Source organism: Herpailurus yagouaroundi, unplaced genomic scaffold (genome assembly GCF_014898765.1).
Source record: "Herpailurus yagouaroundi ecotype Mexico unplaced genomic scaffold, PumYag 166, whole genome shotgun sequence".
Taxonomy (NCBI): Eukaryota; Metazoa; Chordata; class Mammalia; order Carnivora; family Felidae; genus Herpailurus; species Herpailurus yagouaroundi.
In genome coordinates, this window is record NW_024412407.1 from 16,718,049 (window position 1) to 16,738,086 (window position 20,038).

At 38.5% G+C, this 20,038-nt stretch overlaps 1 protein-coding gene across 1 annotated transcript in view; it reads left to right on the forward strand.

Moving 5' to 3' along the window:
- Positions 1-20,038, forward strand: part of PKP2 (plakophilin 2) — a 100,040-nt gene that overhangs the window by 42,121 nt on the left and 37,881 nt on the right. Inside the window, exons 5-6 of the mRNA XM_040488450.1 lie at positions 8,325-8,532; positions 18,245-18,422. Coding sequence (XP_040344384.1) covers positions 8,325-8,532; positions 18,245-18,422 — 386 coding nt within the window. The remainder of the gene's footprint in view (positions 1-8,324; positions 8,533-18,244; positions 18,423-20,038) is intronic.

Consider the following 20,038-nt stretch of genomic DNA (forward strand, 5'->3'; position numbering starts at 1 on the left):
CTCAACCGACTGCGCCACCCAGGCGCCCCGCTTTGTCTGGTTTTTAACATTGTTTCAGATGATAGGTAAATCCAGTCCTTGTCACTATTGAGTCATTATTTTGATAAATAATTCCCTAATAAATTCCACCTAAGACTGTGTAGACTTAAACCCCACCAACATTGCATCATAGTGCCCATTTATATGTACCATTACTACCATGAGATTATTCTTTTGTGTTTGTTTTTGTTAATAAGCAAAAAAAAAAAAAAAAAGCCATCTCTTTATGGTAAAAACTTTCCTGTTTTTTTGCAATCAAGACTAATAGTTGGTCACTTAATCAGTTACAAAGGAAAAAAAAATTTAGTTATACACACATACCACACACAGTTTGTCATAATCTTGCATAAACTATGCCCATTGTGTATCATCTGCAATTTTTAGTTTCTTTAAAGTGAAATGAGAACTTAATGACACTGATTCATCTGATTTCACCTGTATCTGAATTTTTACATTTCCCGTAGTCTTTTACATTAATTTTGTTCACAAATAATTACAGAGCTTTTTAAAGCTGTTTTCCTTTATCTAGTCTTTCCAAAGCATGCAGATTAGTTGTCAGAGAAACGGAACTCTTTTCACCCTTAAATTTCATTCGTTTACCTAACAGGTAAATAAATTACATGATTACAGTAACAAGTACAGTTGGCCCAAATACATTGGGAAACATGTAAGTTATTCTTAGTAAATTTGTAACTCAACTAGTAAAAATTGGAGTGCAAAGCCCAACATAGAGTAACCTCTCAGCTTTGATAATTCTCAGGGAATCAGTAGGATTTCCAGAGGGAAACAAGAATGTGACTAATCCTACATATCAGTTAAGTAGAGTCAGGTAAAAGAGTTCTGTGGACTGTTTTCTCCAAAGATTTGTATCTCCTTAATGCTTGGTAGGAATTCATTATCTATTATGTGTAATATTATATATAATCCAGTGTTATGCATCTTATTGTATCTTTCATCATGCAGGATTGAAAAAGTCTTCTGAAGTCCAATTTGTCAGGGGCGCCTGGGTGGCGCAGTCGGTTAAGCGTCCGACTTCAGCCAGGTCATGATCTCGCGGTCCGGGAGTTCGAGCCCCGCGTCAGGCTCTGGGCTGATGGCTCAGAGCCTGGACCCTGTTTCCGATTCTGTGTCCCCCTCTCTCTCTGCCCCTCCCCGGTTCATGCTCTGTCTCTCTCTGTCCCAAAAATAAATAAACGTTGAAAAAAAAAATACTTTGAAGTCCAATTTGTCAGTATTTCTATTCATGACATCTGTATTTTAGGTATTACTTTAAAACCTATCCCCACATCTAGATTATTTCTCGTTTTAAAAGCTACATAATTATTGAGTAGTTCTCACTGCCCTTTGCCTGTATGTTTGTTCCATGGGAAGAATACGTAAGGATTAAAAAAAAATTTTTTTTAACATTTATTTATTTTTGAGAGACAGAGACAGAGTGTGAGCAGGAGAGGAATAGAGACAGACGGGAGACACAGAATCCAAAGCAGGCTCCAGGCTCCGAGCTGTCAGCACAGAGCCTGATGCGGGGCCCGAACCCACAAACTAATTGTGAGATCATGACCTGAGCCGAAGTTGGGACCCTCAACTGACTGAGCCACCCAGGAGCCCCAAGATTTAAAAAAATAATGTATTTAACTAGTAATGAACCCTCTTTATACATATAGGTGAAAAGAATTCGGCTAAAAATGAGTCCTTTCTATAACTAACTCAGAAAAATGTTTAAATCTTTTTTTTATTACCAATTTTAAAAAGCTGGGCATTATTAAGCATGCTTTCATTTTCTAATATGGAATTACTTGAATTTTTCTTCTGTTTCTCAAATTGGGCTAGATTTCTACGATCTCTTAAGTTGCTAATTTGATTATAAATATCATTTTGCTTACATATGTGATTAAAGCTGTGCTTGCCTTCTTGGCTCTTTTTCTAAAACTAGGACAAACACTGGTTTTGAGAATAATGAAACATGAAAGTCACACTGAAACCTAAAAATACATATGCTGGTAGAAAAATTTAAGTATTAAGTTATAACCCAACATGAACAAAATCCTGCTAATATTAAGCATAGTGCTATAGCATTTGAATTTATGTATAAAAGACATTACAGGCTCAGTCTCTGGGGCATGTGACTCTTGATCTTGGGATTGTAAGTTTGAGCCCCATGTTGGGTATAGAGATTATTTAAGAATAAAATCTTAGGGGGAGAGGGAAAATGGGTGATGGGCATTGAGGAGGGAACTTGTTGGGATGTGCACTGGTATGTTGTATGTAAGCGATGAATCACGGGAATCTACCCCCAAAAGCAAGAGCACACTGTATACACTGTATGTGAGCCAACTTGACAATAAATTATATTAAAAAAAAGAAATAAAATCTTTTTTAAAAAGGCAATTATAATTTGAATATAAAGATCAAAATTCTAAATCATAAACTCTTAAAACCAGTGGCAACTTTTTAATCCTTATTTTATTTGATTAGGACTCAGCCCATTTATCATACTTGATCCTCTTCTCCTTTTTGAACCTTTCTTCTTTTGGTCCAGAGTCTCCTGGTTCTTTTTCCATTTCTCTGGCTCCTTCAGCTTTCTTCTATGAAAAATTTATCATCAGCTGTCCCTTAAATGTTTATGTTCCTGAGATGCCTTCCTGGGACTTTTCTTCCTCAGCACCATCTCCTGACCTGCCTCATCTACTCCTATGACTCCCATCCCTATATGATTTAGATGCTGATGACTTCCTGCATCTCTGCCCCCTTCTGTCCCTTGGGCTCTAAACCATGTGTCCATCTATTTCCTGGACATCCCACTGAACTCAACATCAGCATTTCAAAAATGGGCACGTTAATTTCTTTTGCTTTTCCTCTCTACTAGCCAACCCTCCTTCTAACTTGTTCTTCCTGCTGGGTTGGAAGGCAGGACCCTTGGTGGTTTGAGTATTAACACTCAGAAGTCATTCAGGGAAGCGTGAGTCCCAGCATCCTAATTACCTCAGTGACCTTGGGCAGGATACTAACATCGCTGAGCCTTGGCATTCCTACCTATAAAGTGGAAATAATAATCCTACTAGAAAGAGTTGTGAGAATGCACTCAGATCATGGTACAATGCCTGCCCCAATCTGAACATATTATTTCCTGTGTGAGTGGTAGTTCACCCACATGGTATGACACAAAAACTTGAACACAGACTTTCAACTTTTCTTTTATTCTTACCTCTCAACATTATTCATATTCATGCAGTCTTCAAGACTTTTTAGTGTTGCACTAAAAGTGTCTTGAATCTACTCACCTCTTTCCCTCCCTACTCAGCGCCACTATGCTAATCCCTATCACCATGTTTTCTGTTAACTCAGCCACTTCCTGGTTAATTTCCCTTCCTCCACTTTTAACCCACTACTGATACAGTCGCCTCTCAGCACCCACTTGCCTTTAGGAGGAAGGACAAATTTAATCTGCAAGACCCTTCTAAAACTGACCTTATTTCCATTCCTGCTTCAGATCTCATCACTGAAGTTTTGACTGCCATAACTATCTTGCAGAATCTTATAAAACTCATACGAATTCATTACTCAAAATTTGAGAAATTAAGAAACTGTCAAAAAGAGACATACCCACACTTCCCCAATATTGTTACCATCTTAGTTTTGTTCTCTGACTTTTTACAAATTGAATATGTAGCTTTCCTTGTAGGGATTTTTTTTTCTTTGATTTTAAGAAGCATGCACAAATATATGCTTGTTGTTTAAAAAAATACAAAATAACAAGCAACTTTCATAATTTATATGCCCATCATTTCTCCCAAACTCCCTAAATTCATTGCCTTCTTTATGTCTGTGTTTGAGTAGAAATACATAGATATTTTATACATTTTTTTCTAGTAACACTGTACAATAAGCATTTTCTCATAACATTAGCAATATTTTGCATACCTCATATTAAGGGTGGCATATTAATGGTGATGCACTAGCTACCATGTGTTGAGTGAGTACTATGTACCTAGCATGGAGATTGTTAATCTTAGATAATCTCCATTTGACTGGTGAGGGAACTGTAATGACCAAAAATATCTGTCAGTTCTAACATTACTCTGCCTCTCCCATGGAAACTTCAATCTGTGTGGATTGTGACAATCATTAACTAGTCTTCCCCTGTTGTTGGACATTTATGGTTTCAAATTTTTCCCTTTTATAAATACTACAGTCACAGAGTGCTTGGGTGGCTCAGTTAGTTAAGCATCCAACTCTTGATTTTGGCTCATGTCTTGATCTCATGGTTTGTGGGTTCGAGCCCCATGCCAGGCTCCACACTCAGCACAGAGCCTGCCTGAGATATTCTCATTCATTCATTCATTCTCTCTCTTTCTCCCTCTCTCCCTCTCTCCCTCTGTCCCCCCTCCTCCTCTCCTTCCCTCCTTCCCTCCTTCCCTCCCTCCCTCCCTCGCTCTGCCCCTCCCCTGTTTGTGCAGGCTCTCGCTCTCTCTCTCAAAAATAAATAAATTTTATTAAAAATTAAATAAATACTGTACTTACAATTACATGTGTGTGCATTTCAAATTCTTTCCTAATGAAGGTTATTAGAAGAGAATATTTTTGAAGTTTTTGACACTTACTGCTGATTGCCTTCCTGAAAGGTTATACCAATTTTCATGGAGTGATTAGTTCTAATGGGAAGGAAAAGAGAAAAGGGGAGTGACATTTCACAGAGGTGGTGACATTTGAGCCAGCTCATGCAAGATGAGCAGGGCTTTGCCAGAAGTGAGGCAGAGTGGTCGGAGCATTCCCAACGGGAAGGAAGTGAGAGCAAGGGCACCAGGGCACAAGGGAGCCCTTGCCCCAAAGGAGTCAGTCTGTTTCTTCCGCTTATTTGCCACCAGAATCCTCATCATTTATTTTATAGTTGACAGGAAGAAGAATCAGAATAGAGCCCTTCCATATATTTAGAAACCATCTCAAATGAAAGGTCTTTTGAAGTTCTGAGATAGTCATGTTAGTCTGTTTCTTCTTTCCTTTTCCCAAAGGGAGAACAAATCCCCTGAGGATTCAGTATAACTGGGAAATACATGCCACCTCTCTCATCCCATCTGCTTCCCTGAATGTGAAGGGACAAAGACAGTACATCTGGCGTTGGTTCTGACGTGTACAGGATCTGGAGCGCCTGGGTGGCTCAGTCAGTTAAGCCACTGACTTCGGCTCAGGTTATGGTCTCACAGTTCACGGGTTCAAGCCCCGCATCAGGCTCTGTGCTGACAGCTCAGCGCCGGGAGCCTGCTTCATATTCTGTGTCTCCCTCTCTCTCTGTCTCTCTCCTGCTCGTGCTCTTTCTTTCTCTCAAAAATAGACATTAAAAATAATGCATTTGGTATTGATTTTGTATCAATCTGCTTAACAAGATGGATAAAAGTAACCTAAGTCTATTTATAAATTTGGGAGAGGTGCCAGACACTAGGGCGTCAAATTCAACAGTGACTACAGCTGTAGCAGATTTCTACATTTGTCTGAGCATGGTGTGTCCACAATGCCTTCTTTCTGGGCTGGAGCAAGTGCTGAAAGCCCAAGGGGTGAAGGTGACAGGGTAAGCAAAGCCGGCTGTCCAAGCCCCCGAGTCCAGTTCCACACGCCATTCTCACTGATTCTATCATCGCATCTGGAAATGCAATATGACCGGTAAGCCACATCCCATCATATTTTGAAGAAGGCCACTTAGGAGTTATAAATCAAGCAATAAAATATTTCTAAAGCTCGCAAAATACCTTCAGGACAAACAGGATTTTCTTTCTGCATCTGATGCTTCTACAGCTACTGTGAAGATTTAGTATAGCTGGCATTTATGAAGTTTGTGGAGTGTACATTTAACCAACTTAAAACCTAACTATGAAATAGAAATTGATGGAATTGGAGAAACCTGTGAATTATAAACAATTTAAAATGTGCCTTTCTGCTCTTAAGGAAGTGTAGTAATGGGAATAGAGGAAGTGATCAAGTAGATGATCTACTGGACCAGAATTAATTGACAGCTAAGAAATCTTTATCAGTAACATTTTTGTGCAAATATACTAGAATGGCTGTAGACGTAGCCCAACAAAATTGCTGTGGCCAGTTTACCAGTCGTGCCCTGTTCTGCACATGTCTCCTCTGAAGTGAGTTGTAAGTGGAAGTATTATTCCTCATTATTACTAGTGAAGCCTCAAAGAGACCAAAAGAGTACTTCTCTCATAAGGTTCTCAACAAGCTATTAATTAGATAACATAAATGAAACTCTTAACACTATGCCAACACCTTCTAATGGTAGAAGTGGGTGGGAGAGTCATTATCTGTGTTTTATTATTATTATTATTATTATTATTATTATTATTATTATGGTTATTATTTTTAAACTTTGACTTTGATTCTTGCCTTGCTAGTCTTCTCCCAGTCCTAACAAAGAAAGATGTAAGATTGGAAGATTATGTCTTAAATCTCATTTATCTGTTTATGAAAGGGAAGCTGAAATTTGGTGATACATAGAAAATATGAAAAGGTATTACTGGGCGCCAGAGCATGAACTGTGAAGCAGTTAGGGCATCATCATTCATAAGTGATGAACTTCAGCTGAAAGGGAACCTCCTGCCCATTCACAACAATAAGTGTTTCCTAAAAATTTCTGCATTAAGATGGTGAAAATGACTGACATCTTTATCAGAAGTTCTTACTAATTTAAAATTTCTGCATCAGATGCCAGTGGAAGCACATGAGAAGGAAAAGCCCTCAGTCTACAACTTAACATTTTGCTTCAGCCACCCCACGTCCACCTCTTGACTTCTTTAGATAATATTTGCAGCCTAAAGTATCACATTGCTCATATTGCCATGATTTGACCTTTTCTTTAACAGCCATACATTTCAGAATCTAAACCATCTATTTATATTCTTCTTTTCCTAGTGCTAACCCTTTCTCTAATAGACAGCATGCCCTTTCTTGCATATTTGGATGGGAGAGATATTTTCTATTTTTTTTTAATTTTTTTTATTTTTATTTTTTTAATGTTTATTTTTGAGAGAGAGAGAGAGAGAGAGACGGAGTGTGAATGGGGGAGGGGCAGAGAGAAAGGGAGACAGAATCTGGAGCAGCCTCCAGGCTCTGAGCAAGCTGTCAACACAGAGACTGACATGGGGCTTGAACTCACAAACTGCGAGATCATGACCCGAGCCAAAGTGGGACACTTAACCAACTGAGCCACCCAGGTGCCCCGAGAGATATTTTTTAAATAGCATATCAAGGGGTGCCTGGGTGGCTCAGTTGGTGAAGCGTCTGACTTCAGCTCAGGTCATCATCTCACAGTCTGTGAGTTCGAGCCCCTCATCAGGCTCTGTGCTGACAGCTCAGAACCTGGAGACTGCTTCAGATTCTGTGTCTCCCTCTCTCTCTGCCCCTCCCCTGCTCATGCTGTGTCTCTCTCTATCTTAAAAATAAATAAAAACATTTAAAAAAATTTAAATAACATATCAAAAGTGTAAAGTTACGTTATTTACTTAAATTAAGAAGCTTGCATAATTTTTATATGAAGCTTTTTAAATACCCTAAACAATTGATCATAAAAATAGCTGGCATTTAGGATTAGTTTGCATTGCTACTACCAGTGCCATGGTAAATGAATCTTTATTTCTACCATTGATGATGAGATCTGTCCATTTATATTGACTGTAAACTTCTGTCCTGGAAAAAAAAAAATGAAATGTTCATATAATTGTGCTGTTCTTCTATAAAACTCCTTACTCCTCTCATTCCAGCTCTGTTCATCTTCATTATGCTCAAGACTTTAGAAAAAAAATTTTTTTTTAACGTTTATTTATTTTTGAGAGAGAGAGTGAGACAGAGCGTGAGTGGGGGAGGGACGGAGAAAGAGAAGGAGACACAGAATCCAAACAGGCTCCAGGTTCTGAGCTGTCAGCCCAGAGCCCGACATGAGGCTTGAACCCACAAACCGTGAGAACATGACCTGTATGCTCAAGACTTATAGCTTAACTCTTTCTGTCCACTTAACTGTCACTTACCCACCTATCACTTTACTTTCCCCTTCAATTTTTTCATAGGTTTCAGTCTTCTCACATTTATTGTTAGCTCCTCCAAGAGAGGCAGGCACTGCCTTATAGCAGGTGTATATTGTATGCAGTGAGCCTCAGGTTGTGTCCCAGTTACTGTCTGATGGGGACTCTACTTGACATTAGTGAACTTCATCTGTTCATTCATATTACAACAAATGTCTTTAATGCTACATCAGAATAAATATCTGAAATACACATCTGCTTCTTCCCCAGGTTAATCAGCTTCGTGGCATCCCCAAGCTTCTGCAGCTCCTAAAAGTTCAGAATGAAGATGTTCAGCGAGCCGTGTGTGGGGCCCTGCGAAACTTGGTATTTGAAGACAATGACAACAAGTTGGAGGTCGCTGAACTCAACGGGGTACCTCGGCTGCTCCAGGTGCTGAAGCAAACTAGAGACTTGGAGACTAAAAAGCAAATAACAGGTACTGCTAACAGAATATTGAAGGATGTAGAACAGAGTACCCAGCTGGGTATGTTATGTCATCTGTTTTTCTTTTTTTTTTTTTTTTTTAAATTTTCTTTTTTCTTTTTTAAAATTTACATCCAAATTAGTTAGCATATAGTGCAACAATGATTTCAGGAGTAGATTCCTTAGTGCCCCTTACCCATTTAGCCCACCCCCCCTCCCACAATCCCTCCAGTAAACATCTGTTTGTTCTCCATAGTTATGAGTCTCTTATGCTTTGTTCCGCTCCCTGGTTTTATATTATTTTTGCTTCCCTTCCCTTATGTTCATCTGTTTTGTCTCTTAAAGTCCTCATATGAGTGAAGTCATAGGATTTTTGCCTTTCTCTGACTGACTCATTTCACTTAGCATAATACCCTCCAGTTCCATCCACGTAGTTGCAAATGGCAAGATTTCATTCTTTTTGATTGCCGAGTAATACTCCATTATATATATATATTTACCACATCTTCTTTATCCATTCATCCATTGATGGACATTTGGGCTCTTTCCATACTTTGGCTATTGTTGATAGTACTGCTATAAACATGAGCGTGCATGTGTCCCTTCAAAACAACACACCTGTATCCCATGGATAAATGCCTAGTAGTGCAATTGATGGGTCATAGGGTAGTTCTGTTTTTAGCTTTTTGAGGAACCTCCATACTATTTTCCAGAGTGGCTCCACCAGCTTGCATTCCCACCAGCAATGCAAAAGAGATCCTCTTTCTCTGCATCCTCGCCAACATCTGTTGTTGCCTGAGTTGTTAATGTTAGCCACTCTGACAGGTGTAAGGTGGTATCTCATTGTGGTTTTGATTTGTATTTCCCTGATGATGAGTGATGAGCATTTTTTCACATGTCGGTTGGCCATCCTGATGTCTTCTTTGGAGAAGTGCCTATTCATTTCTTTTGCCCTTTTCTTCACTGGGCTATTTATTTTTTGAGTGTTGAGTTGGATAAGTTCTTTATAGATTTTGGATACTAACCCTTTATCTGATACGTCATTTGTAAATATCTTCTCCCATTCTGTCCGTTGCCTTATAGCTTTGCTGATTGTTTCCTTTGTTGTCAGAAGATTTTTATTTTGATGAGGTCCCAGTAGTTCATTTTTGCTTTTGTTTCCCTTGCCTCCAGAGACGTGTTGAGTAAGAAGTTGCTGCGGCCAAGATCAAAGAGGTTTTTGCCTGCTTTCTCCTCGAGGATTTTGATAGCTTCCTGTCTTACATTTAGGTCTTTCATCCATTTTGAGTTTATTTTTGTGTGTGGTGTAAGAAAGTGGTCCAGGTTCATTCTTCTACATGTCTCTGTCCAGTTTTCCCAGCACCACTTGCTGAAGAGACTGTCTTTATTCCATTGGATATTCTTTCCTGCTTTGTCAAAGATTAGTTGGCCATATGTTTGTGGGTCCATTTCTGGGTTCTCTATTCTGTTCCACTGATCTGAGTGTCTGTTCTTGTGCCTGTACCATACTGTCTGATGGTTACAGCTTTGTAGCATAGCTTGAAGTCTGGGATTGTGATGCCTTCTGCTTTGGTTTTTGGGGTCTTTTCTGGTTCCATACAAGTTTTAGGATTATTTGTTCTAGCTCTGTGAAGAATGCTGGTGTTATTTTGATAGGGTGTCATCTGTTTTTCTTAAGTTTCCCGGAACAAATGGCTAATGGGCTCATTATTATCTGACAGGTGGCTTTCAAGGAACATTGTCACCCTCTGAGTTAAACCCCAGATTAAAGTCAAGTTAGAATTTTTTTTCCTGAAAGGGAAATTATTTTGAGGCTTTTGCTCAATATTTCAAATTAAAAACTCTGCAACTTTGCATGTTTTTACAACTTTATAGTGCTCACCACATGGAAATTCTGCATCAGTTTACTAACAGCCAACTTTGTGATTTGAGAACGTGTAAGGTTTCACTATTGCCTCAAGTGCACAAGGCATTCATTCTGAAGAGACTCAGTAAGAACCACACCCAATTATTTGTTTTATTTATTCAATAATCCACTCGCTGGATGTATACAAAGAAAGTGAATCAGGGAATCAAATAGTGTCCTTGTGTAGAGGATTAGTTTAATCAAATTAGTCAAAATACAAGAAATGTTATTTCCCAATCCTTCCATTACCTGGACCCCCCAAAATACCAGCTCCCTAGCCCACTCATCCCTGCACCCTAAAAAGAAGAAAAAAAGATGAGAGTGGCTGGATGCTTTTTTCTAGTTCTTTACTTCATGTTTCAAAATCTTGATTTGAACAAATAAATATCTTCTTTCTGCCCAATAGATTACAAGAATGAAATAATCTGATAGAATTAAAGCAACAGTTTTAGTAATCCTTGAAATTTGGAGAAGAGAGACCTAGTTTTATTTAAGTGAATAGTGCATATGGTAGAGGAGAAAAGGGTGCATTGATGTTCAAGCTTAGCCCTCTTGCTGTCACCGTCAGCTCCCTGCTGATGCTCCCTGCACACGTTCCCGAGTGCAAAAGCATTACTGAGTGCAACCGTTGGTGGTATTGCCTTGCGGAAACCTTCCTTAAGTATCTTCAGGGGCCTAGGTGGTATACATACATTTTTAATTTATCGCCAAAAGGTTTTAAGGTGTTTGTAGGTATTATTAGGTGATGAAATCTCGGTTTTATAGATGAGAAAAGTAAGGCCCAAGCCCTTTTTAATATATCATATAAAAGTATTTTTAAATGATAATGCTGGACAGTGTTGTTTATTTTAGAAGTATTCCATACATTTTGTTATAAGTTGAATATATTCTACACTTCTGCAGAATATACAGCAGTTTATTATACAACAGGTTTTTTTTCCTGTTTTTTAAAATGTTGTCATTCTATCTTCTCTGCCCATTTATATCTTAAAGTAATCACATTTTTTTCTATCTTGGTATATTTTAATTTTATAAAACTATATGAAGGGTTATACCTTGCTATCCTTCTGCCAGCACGCTGTCATGTCCCATGAGAAATTTCCTTCCATAACTATGACTTATATTAAAACACCTACAGAAATTAAGAGGGATCTCACTCATTCATTCATTCAGCCAGCATTTACGGGGTGCCTGCAAGTACCAGGCAATGAGAATCATTTTAGAAAGGTTGTAGATGTTCTTTTCTTTCTACTAAAACATGAACATTTACTTGATGGTTGGCACTTAAAAAGAAAACCAAACCTCACAATTGGAACCTAACATTTCCTTCATTAAACTGTAGTAATGACAACTGCAAGAGAGGATCAGATAATCTGTTTTACGGTAAAAAAAAAAAAAAAAAAAAAAAAGCACACAAAAAACCAAAAACTTTCCAAAGGAGATGTTTCATTGTGGACTTTAAAATAAGGATAGGATACATTTTGAACTGGTGTTTTGAAGGAGAATGAAAATTATTCCCAGCAAAGTGAACATCATTAGCGAAGCAAAAAGAAGCTGCTGGTCATTTTTAGAGGCAGTTGGATAATAGAGTATTAATGTTAAGGTATATTGTATCTAGAGAGCTTGGGAGGACGTGTGGGTGTGTGTTGAGGAAGTAATCCATTGAACCATGCTTCCCCTTCTTTTGTAGGCAATAGGAAACTATGGTCAGAGAACATTCTGTGGTATTAATGCCATAGAAACCATTCAGTTATCTTTACATAATGTGCAGAACTGATCAGTGGAGGTTTATTGTGCAATTCTCAGGATTTCTAGTACAAGCCAGGCATCCCTTCCAGAGGGGGCTCATTACATGCTAATTGAATTGAGTCGATACTTGAATGTTTGATACAAATCCTTCTAAATAACTTCCTTTAGCTCTATTAATAGAACAGCTAAGTAAGTGCTTTCTGGGCCTCAGAAATAAATTGTTGACTTAATGTAGACATGTTTATATCTTTGCTTAGAAACACAAAGCGAATAACCATACATATGAATCTTTTCTTGTCTATTTTGTGGGTATCTTTTTATTGAGCCTGTTCTTTGTGCTAGTCACTAAGCTAGGACTTTCCATTTTTCATCTTTGTCCCTCCAGTCATCTCCATAAGGCATTATTGACAATTTACATATCATCAGTGTGACACTCGGTGGGGTTAAGTAGATTGCCCAAGATTATGCAGCTAACAAAGAACAAAGCCCATATTTCAACCCAGCTCTATCTGGGTGTCTTGCTGTATGAAAGTGGCTCTCACCTCCCTCTTTGGAGGCAGAGAGTGATTCATTTTTACACTTCTTTGGGAAAAGGCTTGTCTTTTAGGATCTCAGATTAGAGAGCTCTCCTTCACTTCTCTGTGACCCTTCCTCTGTCTCCACTTGCCACTGACTTGGTTAAGTCCTCTTCACCTCTCTGCTCTACTATTGCAGTAGCCTCTTACCTGCCCACTGATTCAGTTTTGCACATTCCCAGTCTGTCCACTACTCTGCTCCTAGTGATTTCTTGCTGATACGAAAATATGGTCCCATTGTGCTCCCCATTACCTCTAAGATACAGTCTATACTGTGCAGTATGCCACACAAAGATTTTATGATCTGAGCCTGGTGGCCACTGGCAGCAATATCTCCTCTCATACCTTCCCAGCCCAGGTTCTGAAATCCTAAAGGATTTGCTGGTCTGTCTGTGTCTCTTTTCTGTCTTGATATCTTTGTCTCTGCTGTTGTCTTGGACTAAAATCCTTTTCCACACTTTGACCACCTGGTGAACCCTCCTCACCCTTCAATAGCTGTCTTTTCCTCTGAAGGATTTTCAGATGCCATCCTTCCATACTTCATCCCCCCCAGTGGGGTTTGAAAGAAGGGGCATCTCTGAACTACTTTTGCATCCTTTAATATTAGGATGCCACTTATTTCATGCCTGTGTGTTTACTGCAATAACAACTTTGCTACTCCTCTAAGTTGTTCAACATCTGTGGCTGATTGAATATAAAAAAAGAGATTCATGACCTGGGAATGTCTCGATTAAGAGAAATAAAAGGATCAGGTTTGTTTTCAGATAAGACCCTGATTTTCCTGGCCAAGCTATAAAAAAAATTAACCATCCGATTTCTATATATGCATAAAAAAGGCATCAGCGCTTTGTTCTGCTGGGAGAGAACATCAACTCACTGACCTTCCTGGCATTTTCAGTACCAGCCTAGGAGGGAAGCTCTTCCCTTTTCAGATGAAAAGACTTAAGGATCAAAGACGTTCCCTCTATGAGATTGTTCCCCCTCCCTTACCAAGTGAGCCTGTTAGTGTACTTTAATTGAAATGAGAACAGTACATACTGGTCTCAGAGGCTCATCTCCAAGGTCACTGAGTAATGAGCATTTGCAGGAGTGAGTAGGACTCTGACTTGGTAAGAATGAAGCAGGAGATTCTTGTGCCTCTTTTCATGTTGCATAAGGAAGAGTCAGGATGATTTGCAATGAAATTTGTTAAAAATGCATATTGACCTCTGCATGTTTTTTGGAAATATTTCATTGGCTTGCTATATTTTAATAAAGTAGCAAAAATATTTTGCTATAAGATATTCATTATGTACCTTTTAAAAATAATTGTATATTATTTTATTCTGCACTTGTAACGTGCAACAAGTTATCTTGGGTTTGTATATAACTTGGACTAAATGGCCTTTGCAATAGTGCGATATTTCAGGGAAGGCTTACAAAACTTAGGTGAAAGAAGTATATCCATGCAAGGGAAATTATTAAAAAAAAAAAAAAAATTCCTCCTGGTCTGTGATCACTTTGAAAAATAAGATTAAAATGAACCAGTCTTCCTCCTCCTGCTCCTCTTCTCCTTCTGTACTGATAATAGGGATTCATTTAATCATAATATATGTAATTTTTGCTACCTCATTGTCATGCAGAGTTTGTTAAATAACTCTATTTCTATTCCTAGAAGGCAATATTAATAAAACACAGATTTTAATATCTTATAAGATCCTTCTACTAAAATTAGCTGTTTTTTGCAAAAATCACAGTTGGCAATACATTTCTGGAGAACACAGTTATTCTTATCTCTTTTATAATTGCTAATTATTCAAAGTATATCCCTTACCAGAATCCATTTCTTTCTTTTTGGCTAGAATGAGAGCTTAGAGATAGAAAATTACAGGCTTATCACCTGCAACAAAGAACTTAATAATAGAAATTTAGGCACTATGAATAAATTGACTGGAAGTTAAAGGTGAGACCAATGAAAACCTAAACCCTAATGTTATATCGGGTCATCTAGAATCTAGTCATTGAAATGAATATGTATTAAGGGTCCTTTAGTCCATTCGTTACCCAATGCGAGAAATGGGAATCATTTCTTTTTCAAGTCATCTCTATGCTCAGTGTGGGGCTCGAGTGCACAACCCTGAGATCAGGAATTGCATGCTATACCTAATGGGGCAGCCAAAGGCCCCAAGAATAATTTTTAAAATACAAATTACTAAAATCCATTCTGAGATTCTAGCTAATAAATTTGGAATGTGGCCCAAGAATATGTCATTCTGATATGCCGCTCGGTTTATTAGAAAACTGGTAGTCTAGTCTAACACTCTAGCTTTGGGATAAAACCGCTTGTCAATATTTTGATAAAGGAGGAGCTCATTTTTAGCAGTCTTAGTGATAGAGCTGGATCTTACAGCAGATCTTTCTGTTTCCTTCAAAGCTCTCTTAGAAGTTTATATATTCAGTGAGCCAGAATCTCCTTCCCTAGAATTTCCACTCATTAGTTCTGGTTTTGCCTTCATATAGTCACAAAAAATGATACCTAGCTATTAAATTTACATTTGTTTAGTTACTAGAGAAAATGTATTCCTGTGTGTATTAGATTCTAATATTTTTTAGCTTGGGTTAATTTTTCTACTAGCAATTGAATTTTTAATGATATTTAAGAACTCTATATATTAAGGATATTAACCCCTTGTCTCATATTGTCATATGTATTTTCCCAATTTGTAATTGGTCATTTATTGATGTTGTATGTACATGTTGGGAGAATGTATAACTGTTTAATCCTGAATCTCTAGTGAAAAGTTCCTTCCTAGCTTTGTACCATACAAAAATTTGGCAGGCATGACATTTCTATATAATACCCTACGTTAAAAATTTAAAAGTTATACTAAAACTCCCAAACCAGGTACTTTTATAGAAATAATACTGGATACCAAGTTATAAAGGACGTTGACTGTTGGAGGAAAATTCCACTCCCTTTGTTCAGATTAATCCTCTTCTGGTTTTTATTGTAAGTTATACTTTTCCTTTGAGTGCCCTGTGTGGTCCTTTTTTAAAAGAGGAAATGGCATCATGCTTCACATTTTTAAGCCTCTGGCAGGCAGGAACTATTAATTTGTTTGCTTATTTAAAGCAGGAAGCTTTTTTTCTCTCTCTCTCTTTTCTTTTTAACTTTCTTTAGTAGCTTAGAAATCACAACTCCACCTTAGACCTGCCTCTAAATTGTTTTCAACAACCGTTGGAATTTTATTCTGTCACTCCCCCATCCAGAGCCCCTCAAGATGAAGTGGGAGGAATGAAGTCATTGTGTTGCAAAATCTGTGGCCGAGGGACACTGCTACTGCTCCTGACTAGTCTAGTTTGACCAGGAAAAGACCTTCTCCTGAGCCCGAATGCTAGCCCTCAGAAAACACTAGACCCAGTGTCACCCCATCTGACTGTAGCTCTGTGTAGGCTGCAGTGGAAGTTTGGTTTCAGAAATGGTTGTTTCAGAAACTGATTGAGCAAAACTGATTAAGGTCAAAAGGCTGCATTTGGCCTAGAGTGTTCGAAATGGTGGTCCAAATAGAACTATGGTTGAATGATTATCAACCTTTAAATCAGGGGAGATGATATCACCACATAATTCAGCCAAAAAAACCAAAAGCACCTTTCCTTGTTTCATAAGGTAGACTGTCCTGTATACCTATGCTTCCTCTCTCTCGTATGCAGACACAAGAGTACATTTTAAAAGTGAGAATTACTGACTGGGCAATGGCGGAGTGAGTAGGGAAGAAAACGAAGATTCCCATCTCTTTCTACCTCTCTCTCTGCCTTCCTGGATGCTAGGGAGTTAGAGTCATTTGCTGAGGTATGAAAGAAGGCAATGCAACTTGACACCTGCTGGGAGTCACTGGAATAGCAAGCAGGAGGTGTGCCCTCCTTCTACTGAATCAGAAGTATTTGAATGCCAAATTTGTAAGAAAAACCAATCCTAAACGGATGTGCCACTTTGTATCCTCTCTGACTACCCAGCCTCAGGCTCTGTCTCACAAATGCCCTGGAAAGTACAGTATTCTATTATCTTAATTTCTTTCTGAGTTGGCTTGTATGGCCTTTTTCTTTAATGGTGGGTTAAGGGGAGAAGTTTCAAGAGGAAAGGGAAAGTTAAATAAGTAAATGTGGTACCAGCCTTAGACCAATGTTTAGGCCATACATGTTGGTAGATAGATTAAAAATACTCTTGTATCTCCTTCACTACCAAACTATAATATAAGAAATACATGAGGTAGCCAGTGTAAATTCCAGGAGGACATAAAGTCTGTCATTGGGTAGGATTTAATAAATATTAATTGGCGATGTTGATCAGTCTACTGGTGATAGGCATGGGTATAAGCAAAGGCTCTGTAGGCCATCCGTGCTGTTACTGGGAGGCAAATATCAGGTGGAAGTTTCAGGTAGTGGGGAGCAGGAGGCGGAGGGAGATATTCCCTTTATATGACCCTTTAAAAACATTGAGGTCTTGGGGCACCTGGGTGGCTCAGTCTGTTAAGCATCCAACTCTTTATTTTGGCTCGGGTCCTGACCTCGTGGTTTGTGAGTTGGAGCCCCGCATCAGGCTCTGCGCTGACACGCAGAACGTGCTTGGTATTCTCTCTCTCCCTCTCTCCCTCTCTCCCTGCCCCTCCCCTGCTCTCTTGCTCTCTCTCTCTCTCTCTCAAAATAAGTAAACATTGATGTCTTGGGGCTCCTGGATGGCTCATTTGGGTAAGCATCTGACTTTGGCTCAGGTCATGATCTTGCGGTTTGTGAGTTCAGGCCCTGCATCAGGCTCTGGGCTGACGGCTCAGAGCCTTGAGCCCATTTCAGATTCTGTGTCTCCCTCTCTCTCTCTCATGCTCTCTCCCTCTCTCCCTCCCCTGCTCATGCTCTGTCTCTCCTGCAAAAAATAAATAAACATTAAAAAGAAAACAACAACAAAAAATATTGAAATCTTGGGATGCCTGTCTGGCTCTGTCGGTAGAGTGTTCAATTCTTGATCTCATGGTTGTGCATTTCAAGCCCCACGTAGGTTGTAGGGATAACTTTAAAAAAAAATAAAATCTTTTTTTACAAAATTAAATAAATAACAATAAAAACATTGAAGTCTTTATTGCAGTAGGGTCATTTCGGGCCTTCATGTTGGTGAGACCAGAATTTATTATGTATGTGACGTCAGCTTAACGGTAGGATCATTTAAGAGCAATGGCAATAAATGTTTAAGGATTTCTAGCTTCCATTATCATTCCTGGTTAATTTAAACCTGCATAATTTTATATCATAATTCCCCCCCACCCCACCCCTGCTGATTACGGATCAGTTTCATTGCCATCTAAAGAACTCTAAACCAATTCTTTTGGTTGGGAAAGGGGCTATCTCTCTCACTCCCCCCCCCCCCCAAATAGGGGGGCCGGGCGGGGGGGGGGGGGGGGGTAACTCCTCTTTTCAGCAGTTATTTGACCCATCCCTGTTTTGATAGTACTCTTTGTTTTTTCTAGGTTTGCTGTGGAATTTGTCATCTAATGACAAACTCAAGAATCTCATGATAACAGAAGCCTTGCTCATCCTGACTGAGAATATCATCATCCCCTTCTCTGGTTGGCCAGAAGGAGACTACCCCAAAGCAAACGGTTTGCTCGATTTTGATATATTTTACAACGTCACAGGATGCTTAAGGTAATGCCACTCTACAGATCTTTCCTCTGTGTACCTTATATACTACATCCAGATTTTCTAAAACTCTACCCCACTACCTAGAGGTCCTATAAGAATTATAAAGATCACTCTAAATATAAGAAGCACAATGTAGAGACAATGAGAGAGGTAAAGTAAGAACAGAATGTTGTGTCTAGGCATGTTTGATTCCAGAAGCTACCCACATTAGTTCACAAGAGCGAGGATGTCAGTTCCAATAAAACAGAGATCTAACATGAACACCCAGAAGTCCATGCAGACTGGCCTTCCCTGTCTCCCAGGGTTTAAGGCAGGCTCCATGCTATTTTTAATTCATTAAAATCTAACTTAATGATGTTAAAAAAATAATTGTAAACCTAGTGTTTTTGTTATATTTTATTAAAGTATAATTGTATTTGTTTTAGATGTACAAAGTAATGATTAGATATTTGTATATTTTACAGACGGTCACCAGAATAAGTCTAATGTTCATCACCATACATAGTCACAAAATTCTTTTTCCTTGTGATGAGAACTTTTATGATTTTTTTCTCTTAGCAACTTTCAAATATGTAGTATTGTATTATTAACTATAGTTGCCATGTTGTATGTTACATCTCCAGGACTGACTGACTGATTTATATGTTTGTTTATTTATTTATGGCATATGAAAATTTATTTCCATTATGGTTTTCTTTGGACTTACTTATTTTATAACTGGAAGTTTATAACTTTTCCACATACACCCACTTTGCCCTCCCCGCCCCCCTCCCCCCCCCCGCCTCTGGAAACCCCACCAATCTGTACTCTGTATCAGCTTATTTGTTGTTTTGTTTTAAAAGTAATCTCTATACCCAACATGGGGCTTCAACTTACAACCCCAAGATGTTCTGACTGAGCCAGCCCCTATGAGCTTTGTTTTTGTTTTTGTTTTGTTTCTTTTAGATTGCATTTATAAGTGAGATCATACAGTATTTATCTTTCTCTGACTTATTTCACTTAGCATAAGGCTCTCACAGTCCATCCATGATGTTGCCAGGGGAGATATTTCATTTTTTATTGTTGCTGAATAATATTCCACGTATATATACCAGATTTTCTTATCCATTCATTTGTCAGTAGATACTCAAGATTGTTTCCATAGATTGTTTCCATTTCTTGGCTATTATGAATAATGCTTCAATGAACATGGGAGTGCATATATCTTTTCAAGTTAGTGTTTTCATTTTCTTTGGATAAATACTCAGAAGTGAAATAGCTAGATCATATGGTAGCTCTGTGTTTAATTTTTTGAGGAACCTCCATAATGTTTTCCGTATTGGTTGTGCCAACTTACATTCCACAGGCACAGCACAAGGTTTGCCTCTTCTCCATATCCTCACCAACACTTGTTATTTCTTATCTTTTTGATGATAGCTATTCTAATAGGTGTGAGGTGATATGTCATTTTGATTTGCATTTCCTTGGTGATTAGTAACGAGCATTTTTTCATGTGCCTATTGGCCATCTCTGTCTTCTTTAGAAAAATGTCTATTCAGTTCTTCTGAATCTATCTTTCCTTTTCTCTTTCCTTTCTCCTTTCACCACTTTCCCCAAGTATTCTTGACTTCTTTGTTGCA